Genomic DNA, 9,387 nt, shown 5'->3' on the forward strand with positions numbered 1-9,387 from the left:
CAAATGCACACAGCCTTCCCCCACCTCCCACAAGAGACCCAACTCTGTTCCTACTCCCATCCACAGCTTTAAATGGATCTTGAGTGTGCAGCCTGGATTAATTATGACCTTGGATCATGACAAACTCTCATTGTTGGTCCATGATTGATGTTTCATTTTATTTACTTATTGATATGCCCATGAACCTGCTACTAGTTTTAAGAACTAAAACATTTTCAGTAACCTACATCTACCTCTGTGTTCCCACCATGTTTTATTCTGTTGCTCCCTTCACTCCCCCACCCCTGTGGGGTTCATCTTCTTGAATTTTGTGTTTATTATTACCATACTTTTATTTATTTATTTTAAGATTTTTTTTTTTTTTGATGTGGACCATTTTTTTTTTAAAGTCTTTACTGAATTTGTTACAGTATTGCTTCTCTTTTATGTTTTGGTCTTTTTTTTTTTGGCCGCGAGGCATGTGGGATCTTAGCTCCCCAACTAAGCTGGGACCGAACCCGCAACCGCTGCATTGGAAGGCGAAGTCTTAACCACTGGCCCACCAGAGAAGTCCCTATTATTATCATACTTTTAAAAGTAGCTGTATCGCAACTTTTGGGAAAGGTCAAGGATAGACAATGTACTTTTTAAGAAGAACAATAAGAAAGGGAGACTCGGGACTTCCCTGGTGGCTCAGTGGTTAAGACTCTGCGCTCCCAATGCAGGGGGCCTGGGTTCATTCCCTGGTCAGGGAACTAGATCCCACATGCATGCTGCAACTAAGAGTTCACATGCCACAACTAAGGAGCCCACGTGCTGCAACTAAGGAGCCGGTGAGCCGCAACTAAGACTCGGTGCAACCAAATAAATAAATAAATTGTTTTTAAAAAAAGGGAGATTTTCCTACCAGATATCAGTAATGCAATGGGGCTGGGAACACTGGGTTATCCATCCAACTCATGTTCATCTCCTCCCATTTCCCCTTCCCATACCTCCTCCTGCATTCCAGAAGCAGCCAGAGGAGAAGCCCTGGAATCCCCTCAGAGAGACCTGGAAACCATACTCACAACGTAAGCTAGACAGACAGGAAGGCTGATAGATTGACAGCATAGAAAAACCATCCCAGTAATAGCTGGCAGGTTTACTTGGGGACAAGGAACATGGCTCCTGAGATAGGAATTACACTGTGGATCCCAGGACATTGCAGTGTCACCCACCTAGTGGGCATCCTCACAGAGCTCTTTATAGGAACAAGACAAAGTGCAGCTGGGGACAGAAGGACAGTCTTCAGATTAGATGTCTCCATCCTGTAGCATGGCCTCTGCCCTGAGCGTCTCAGGCTCTCTGTTTCTGTCACCTGTGGGGCACGGCTGGTATCTGGCCCCTGGTAATCCCAACCAGGAGGAGTAGCGACAGTGCCAGAGGCTGCAGAGGACATAGACAGTGGCCAGCACAGCAGCCCCTAAGCCCAGCTGCCAGCAGAACAAGGTAGTGAGAAAGGAGAGGTCCGCGGGGCTGTCTGCCCACTAGGGCTGCCCAGAAAGTGGGGCATATAGTATCGAGGTCACCTGCAGCAGCCAGGAGCCAGACACCAGCATCAGCCAGGCCTTGAGCACCGAGAGTGGGGGCTGGTCAGGGACCCAGACCTTGACGATGAGCACCAGGGCCAGCAGGAAGGCAGGCAGCATCAGCACGGTGTGCACTCGGATCTCCAGGGCGTTCTTGTGCTCGATGCGGGCCACCATTTCCAGCAGCATCACAACCAGGGCCAAGGCTGTGGCCGCCCGCTCCAGCTTCATGCTCCACTGAGCCAGCCACGCCTGGCTCGTGAGCTCCACCAGCGCACTGAGCAGGAAGAACCCAAAGATGGTGGCATGCTGCCACGCATTGTGACGCTGGAAAGGCCGCCGAGGAGCCTCCCAGTCTATCAGGGGAAAACAGTTGGTTCCGGGTGGGAAGAAGAACTCTCCCAAGATCAGTATCTCGCCAGCGCCCATCTTCACCATTCCCTCTGCACGTACCCGCTGCCACCACCTCTGGCCTTGCTTGTCCCTTGTGGGGAGTGGGGGGAAGAGGAGCTTCTGGCTCCGCGAGAGGGCCCGGGGCACCACCACTGTATAGTAGAGCCCACTGTGATAGATGAGTAGTGCCAGAGCCAGGTGTCCCAAGAGAGTGCCCATGCCTCGGCCAGCAGCCCGCTCGGGAGTGGGGGGCTGGGGCTTGTGAGGGACTCTCCCCACCTCTCAACTGTCAGAAGAGGCCCTGCTGGCCCCTCCTCTGTTGCCCACACAGGGGGAGGGCACAGGCCCCATGTGGGCCCGCATCATTTTCAGGTAGCTGAGAGCTGGCCGGGCTCCTCCCTGATGGCAGGGCTCCAGAACAGGGCGGTACTGCCACAACAAACACAGCTCTGCTCCCTTCCTCAGCCCTGAGCTTTTGTCCCACTGTTAGAAGAATGCATGTGAAGTACTTGGCGCCCTGGTAGTACAATAGATGATACTTATTGTTATTTATTATTAGTCCAAGTGGAACACCCCAGGTTTCACCAGCCAGTGAATACAAACCCAGGCTCACTACCATTGATGGCCAAGTTCTGCACCCTTACCCAAGCCCCTGTGTGCTTGCCCTTCCCCAGGTCTTTCAGTGGCTATAAGGGAAGGGCTGTGGCTGAGGTTCTGGATGTTGCTTTCCACTGCACCACCTGCACTGGAGCTGCTTCTGAGCCTTGATTCTGCAGCTGCAGGCCCTGACAGCTCTGGCTGGGCTGCCCTGCCAAGGCACAGTGGTGGTGACAGAGCCACTGACACTCAGTTCCTCCTGCCCTGAGATGCCACGACCTGTCTTTCTGCACCATCCCCTGCCCTCTGTCCTGGTCACCGGGTCTTGGCTCTGCCTTCTTGCTCCTTCCCTGGACACTCCCCTACCGCTACTCTGAGCAAGGCCCTGCCTGGAACAGACACTGTCTCTGGGTTCTTGACATGTAGCAAAGGAGAACTACAAGTGTTTAAAACCTCACAATAGGGGTGGAGAGGACAACACCGAGGCCAGTAGAGATGGGGGCAAATGGGGGAATCAAGGAGGAGGTGGCATTTGAATTGTGTCTTGATGGTTTAGACATTGCAAGTGGAGGGCCCTGGGGTGGGAAATACAAGAGGAAAGTGTAGGCTCAGGGGCTGAAGCAGGGAGGTGGGGGGAGGGGCAGAAGGGGAGAATAGACTGGCAGGTCTGGGCAGCCAGGGGTGGGGTGGAGGTTTGGGGGGGCTTAACTATTGGACCACCCATTTCTATGGCACAAAGAGTCCCAGAACTTGGGACTGAGAGGTGACCTGGGCAGGGGCTGTGAGCTGCCCACTGGGAAATGCCTGGTAGCCTCTGTTGGAGTGCCTTCCTGTACTGTCTCCTGTACATGTGCATCAGGTAGACAGGAGGACAAGTGATGTTCAGTGGTGTGAGGGACCTGGGCTGGGGAGAAGAGACCAGAGGTCAAGGGAAAGTAGAGATTGGGGGAGAAAGAGAAAGCACGTGGATCTGTCTCTTTTGGGAGCAGGGGAACAGCCAACTGGATGCCCAAGCCAGAAATCGAGGCATCGTCCTGGTCTCCTCCCTTCATCCAGCCCCACAGTCAGTCCCTTACCATGTCCAGCCAGTTCCTCCTCCTGCAGAGGTAGACTTTCCTTTTCCTCTGACCACCCCGCCTCGGCTCTCTGCTGGCCCATGTCCTCTCTACCTCCTGGTTTCTCTTTTCCATACGGCTGCCAGAATACGAATATTCACACCTGATCGTGTCATCTTCCTGATGAACATTTTTCAGGTGTCTTGTGTCGGCTGTAGGCTGGAGTTCTGTGGCCAGGCAAACAAGGTCCTGTGTGACCTGTCCCCTTTGATCACTCATGCCTGCATTCCGCCACCTGCCAATATTATGCTTCAGCTTCTCTGGATTCTCTGTATTTTTCTAGAACATGCCCATGCTTTGCATTGCCTTGGTCTTTGACCATTTGGTTCCCTCTCTCTGCAATATCCCCTCCCACCTTATCTTCGTGGTAAACTTCTACCCAACACCACTTTATTAACCAGAGAAGCAACTCTATGTTTTGACTGTACTCTGCACAGGCTCACACGAAAACTGATATCACAGGTGATATATCACCAGTTCTCAGGCTGTCTTGTCATCATCTCTGCTGCGCTGGGAGATGCTCCTCTCAGATACCTCTTCCAGAAAGTACTCGCTGCCCAGCCGCCAAGCATTTGGTGCGCTAACAACTTCAGTTGTAGTCTCCTTCAGGGTCAACCTCAGTTTTCCAGCTGAGGGCACATCCTTTCAGGGTGGCCTCCAGCTAGCAGCCCGACAAGGTGGTGTCATAAGGGCCCGGCCATTTCCCCCCCACGCTGGATTCTCTAATGGGTGACATGTGCTCCGGAGCTCCCTGGCGGGCAGGCAGAGACCTCAGCAGGCCTGCATCATAGCTGGAGAATTCTCCCTGCCCACTCCAGCTTTTGCCTTTTTCTTTTCCCAAGTCCTACTCGCCAATAAAACTTTTGGACTCCTAACTGCATCTCAGCATCTGTTTTCAGGAGTGGTCCAAGAGATTAGTCAGTAAGATGGAGTTTGGGGACTGATCACTCCATCACCCAGCTGGCCATGAGGACCACATCCCAGCCCCCAGCTCGGGCTGGTATTCCCACTGTTAAACATTTCACTGGTGGTGACTTGGGAGAATGTGCAGGTAGAGAATAATGAACTAGCCTGTGTGATGATCAGGCATTTGAAAGGTAGGCAGAGGCATTTGAAAGGTATGCGTGTGTACGTAATTGTACACACATGCCTGCACACACATGCGTGGATAGATGGGAATGAATAGTTGGGTTGATAACCCACAGACACATAATGAAAAGCTGAGGGCAATTAACAAACAACTGAAAACAAGTGTGAGAGCCTGAGGGTTTCTTTGGCATCTTACAAAGAATCCTTCATCTCATACAGTGGGTGAAGAAAAAAGAGCTGGAGTTGAAGGTCAGGATTTAGACAGAAAGACAGAGTGGCTGAGTGGTATAATATAGCTCCAAAGATGGTTGGATCCTGACCCAAGGCAGGTCTGTGGGACCATGACACATTGGTTGGATACCCTGGAAGACACCAAATCCCTGAACTTCTGCCTCTGAGTGGTGTGGGAGGCGATATCACCAGTGAATCCTGTGATTATGCCTTGTTTCCTTTGCTGTAAGGGAATGCCCTGGTTGGATGTTGTATTGACTATATTTTCTCGTTTCCTGTATTCTTGATCCTCTGGCATTTGGGGACTTGATGTTGGAGAGACTGCCCCTCCCAAGGCTCACAAATTCCTAGAGATAGCAGACAACTTCCCTGCAAGTGCGCCTTTGACATACGAACCAACCAATCCAGAGCTCATCTCCAACTAGCTCCTTTATCAAACTTTCACATACCTTGTTCCAAATCACCCCAGGGCGAGGTACCAATTATTAACTAGGGTCCACCTCTATAGCCCAGAGCCCAAGGAAGCCATTCAAACTATCCAATCCTAAACTGACTCAGAGTACCGCCCTGCCTTGCCCATTCCTTCTCACAAGAACCCTAATAAAGGCTCAAGCTATGCTCTGCCCCTCTTCTGCATCCTGAACAACACTGGTCCTTCCCTAGGTGGTCCTGTGTGGCATGGCATAGAAGGCCCCTATTTCTAGAAATCTGTGAGTATAAATTTCTTCCTTCATGACAATCATTTTCATGTCTGCATGTCTCACCATACACGATTAAAACAAATCTTCGGTACAGTTTTAGAACAGATGCATGTTGTACGGGATTCAGCACCTGTGAATCAGGCATTCCACAACCACTAGTGCTGGTTGAGACCTTATGGGCATGAAATGCAAACCTACACCTAGACTAGATGTCTATCCCTGTGAGAATGAACTGTTGACCTTTGAGGATAGAAGGGGCCCGATGTAGTCAACCTGCTACCATGTGGCTGGTTGGTCTCCTCATGGAATAGCACACACGGGGCTTAGCACTGGTCTGTGTTGCTGGCCAATTGGACATTCAGAAGCAGCAGCAACTAGATTGTCCTTGTTAAGTGTGAATCCATGCTGTGGGGCCCTTGCATAGCCTCTTGTCTCTGCCATCATTGTTACTTTGTTCATGTGTCCATCGTGCTGGCAATGGGGTGGCTACCGATAAAAGCTGCCTGAGTCATTTTGTTTGCATGGTGCCTCTTCCATGGTGGATGCTTTCTTGGACCAATCCTGGTACCAAGTGTTACAGGTTGGGCTCTCCAGGAAGCAGTGGTTGAGACAGAGTTAGGCATGCAGAGTTAGGTGCAGGGGTTTCATTGGAGGGTAACATCTGTGACAGGAAAGAGGGCAGTATTGAGCAGGGGGGGCCGTCAGATGGAAATGCAAATATGATAAACTGCCGCCCAGTGGGGCAGCTCCAGAGCAAAGACTGGTACAAAGCTAGACCCTGTGGCGCCACCTTGCTCAGTTATGGGCTGGGGCTCATGCCGATGAAATGAACAGCTGGAGATGGTCAGCAATCACACTCCTCCCAGCTGGTCAGCACGTCTTTTCTTGAAGGAGGATCTGGATGGTGCATTTCCTTGTTTCCAGGAGCTCAGACTCCTCAAGAACCAGGGCTTGGGTCATACCACAGGTAAACCACTGAGACCGCAAAAGCGGTAGCTGAGGGCAAGAGGAATTTAGAATGCATGGTAGAGGAGGGAGGCGATGGGTACCAGCTGTGGCCCCAAGACCACCTGCAGTGAATGGGGTCTCTATTTCATCCCCCTAACTTCCCTCTTGTAGATTTTCCTGAAAGAAGACAGGCCCCCAGAGTCTGCCTCATGTGTGTGGAAAAGCGGGTCCATGCAGCACAAGGCGTGCACTGTGGCAGGCACAGAGCTGCACTGCCTGCTTCTCTCCTTCGAGAAGCTTCGAGGATTGAGGTGAGCTTACAGCCTCAGCGTCTGGGTCCACATTGAAGGTCAGTTTCAATTTTTGAGCTGAGCCCAGCCAATGTGAGCATGACGATGGCATAGGGCCTGGCTACTTTTGCCCAGTGAGGGACTCTGAACAGGAAACCTTGGACATCTTTGTTCCAGAGCTCCCATGGGGCTGGTGGAAACTGACATGCCTGCGTCACGATGGCTGTCCATCCCGTCCTTCTTCCTCCCCCTTCTTTCATTGCGTTACAAGCTGGTGGACCTTGGTTCCTCCCAGCTCAGTCAGCCTCTGCTTCTCAGAGAACTCCAATGGCACAGACTGCGTGGCATTCTCCCTTCTGATCTCTGAGGGCTCCTGGGATTGTGGTCTGACTGAATGACCAGCTGAGCACCCAGCTCGTCTGTCAGGACTGTGCTTCGTGCCCGTGGCAGGGGCTCTGGGATTCTGCGTGTGTTCTCAGAGAGTGTGTGGCCTGGGGGCCACTTGGGGTGGAACTAGTTAACTAAGAGCAGCCAGAGGGTACTTTTGTGAGATTGTGATTCTCAGGGACAGCTTTAGGCTAGAGGAGGTTGGCCACCAGGTGGGGCCTCTGCAGTGTGGACCTGGCTCCCTCCGCACCAGACTTTCCCCTGCTCCCCTGAGGGCCGGGTGAGGAAAGAGAGATTCTGGATTAGGTGTCAAGGACTGGGATAGGAAGAGGCCAGGAGAGCCCCAGCACCTCCCAAACAGGAGCTGTGGTCCAGAGAGCAGCTGGTGCCACAGAGGGACCGACAGCAGGGGACAGCGTTTCATAGAGTGCTGGGGGCAGGGGGACCCTCTGTGGTCTGGCTGGTGAGAACTTTCTAAATAAGTTTTTTTATTGCAGTATAATTGATATGTAAAATTATATTAGTTTCAGGTATACAACATAATGATTCAATATCTGCATATATTGCAAAATGATCACCAGAATAACTCTAGTTAACATCCATCACCACACAGAGTTACAAACATTGTTTTCTTGTGATGAGAACTTTGAAGATCTACTCTCCTAGCAATTTTCAAATATGCAAGACAGTGTTATTAACTATAGTCACGATGCTGTACATTACATCCCAGGACTTATTTTCTATCAGAGGTCTTTATGGCTACAGAGTGGGGCTCCTGGAGGGAGAAGAGAGCAAGGAATCAAACTGCCTCTTTCAGCCTCTCCAGGCAAAGCACAGATACACCATGAGGGACTGGGGGTCCCTACCAATAGCCACACCCCGGCCACCTTATGGAATTATTGTCATCATATGTTCTATTAGGGGAAATCACGTGAAACTGCCATTTTTGTAGGTCAAAAAACAGTGAAATACTGGCAGTTTTACTTGGTCCAATTTAACATAGAGAGTTGAATTGAAGTTAGGGGTATATATATTTATTCCCAGGGTAGGTATCTATTTATGGACCTTCCCGTAACCACTATTCCTGGAGCGTTCTACTGGTCAGGCATCAAACAGAAGTCTTTCTGTGCATTCTCTGATTCTGTACTCACAGCAGCCCAAAGAGGTTGTACGATTATTATCCCTGTTTTTCAGATGAAGAAAGAGAGGCACAATCAAGTAGCATGCCTAGGGACAGAAGTGGGAGGTAGACCTACATCTGTCTGACCTGTAAACCCATGTTCTTGACCCCTGCACAGACTGCCCTGTCAAAGTCCTCTGCGGCCTCCAGGGCGTGAAGTGGGATTGGGGACTGGACATTTGAGTGGAAGAACTATTCAGAGAGCTCTACACCAAGTGGCCCCTATGCAACCATTAGGGTCAGATATGTATAGACTTTGTGTGGTTGAAAGCTTAAAAAGTTTGTGGGACCCTCTTTTGGAAAAATAATACCAAAAAGATCTCACTTTTGTAGATTTTGCCTAAACATGTGTCCATATGAACATTTTGCTAAGGCCTCTCCCCTGTGCAAGGGAAGAGTGCTGAAGCTAAGCTTCGTTATCAAGGTTCTGATGCCCAAAGGGGTGCGACGGGAAGCAGCTGCCCTCACAGAACAGGCCTGGGAGGGCAGGGGCTCTGTCTGGCACAGACAAGGAAAGTCCAGCGCACCTGTAAGTTCCACCCAGGACCCAGGGAGATTGTATAAATGGAGATCCAGGTCGCCTGTGCCTTTTACACAGGCCAGATTCTGAAAAGGGGGTCCAGCGTCTGCGGGGTAGGGATGGGGTGGAGGATGTGTGTGGAAAGCTCTACGCTGTGTTGGCATTTCTTTGGCTGAGAGCACTGCAGCTCCCACTTGTGGCCACTAGGGGGAGATGCTCCTCTGGGAACTGTTTGCGAAGACCCTCGCTCTCCCAGTCCCCCTTCCAAGGCACCCAGAGTCCCTGGGCCACTCACACTGTCATCATCAGGCCCAGTTCTACTGATGAGGCCTCGTCTGCATCCTGTGGCCTCCTGTTTCAAGGAGCAATTCACACGGGGAGGGGCTACA

General features: G+C 51.2%; 1 protein-coding gene across 1 annotated transcript; it reads right to left on the reverse strand.

The window, feature by feature from the left end:
* Positions 1-1,271: 1,271 nt before the first annotated feature.
* LOC137765886 (transmembrane epididymal protein 1-like) lies at positions 1,272-2,159 on the reverse strand. The gene is made up of 2 exons (XM_068545646.1): positions 1,548-2,159; positions 1,272-1,451 (listed from the first exon to the last, which is right to left on the reverse strand). Exons 1-2 carry the CDS (start codon positions 2,157-2,159, stop codon positions 1,272-1,274), a joined length of 792 nt encoding a protein of 263 aa, XP_068401747.1.
* Positions 2,160-9,387: the final 7,228 nt, after the last annotated feature.

The sequence above is a fragment of the Eschrichtius robustus genome, chromosome 6 (genome assembly GCF_028021215.1).
Source record: "Eschrichtius robustus isolate mEscRob2 chromosome 6, mEscRob2.pri, whole genome shotgun sequence".
Lineage (NCBI taxonomy): Eukaryota > Metazoa > Chordata > Mammalia > Artiodactyla > Eschrichtiidae > Eschrichtius > Eschrichtius robustus.

What these genes read in the sequence shown, in the direction of transcription:
- LOC137765886 (XM_068545646.1), bottom strand. Translation starts at nt 2,159, where the DNA reads ATGGGCACTCTCTTGGGACACCTGGCTCTGGCACTACTCATCTATCAC. An exon ending in CTGGCTCCTGGCTGCTGCAG is followed by an intron (nt 1,452 to 1,547) that starts GTGACCTCGATA and finishes TTCTGCTGGCAG; the next exon opens with CTGGGCTTAGGGGCTGCTGT.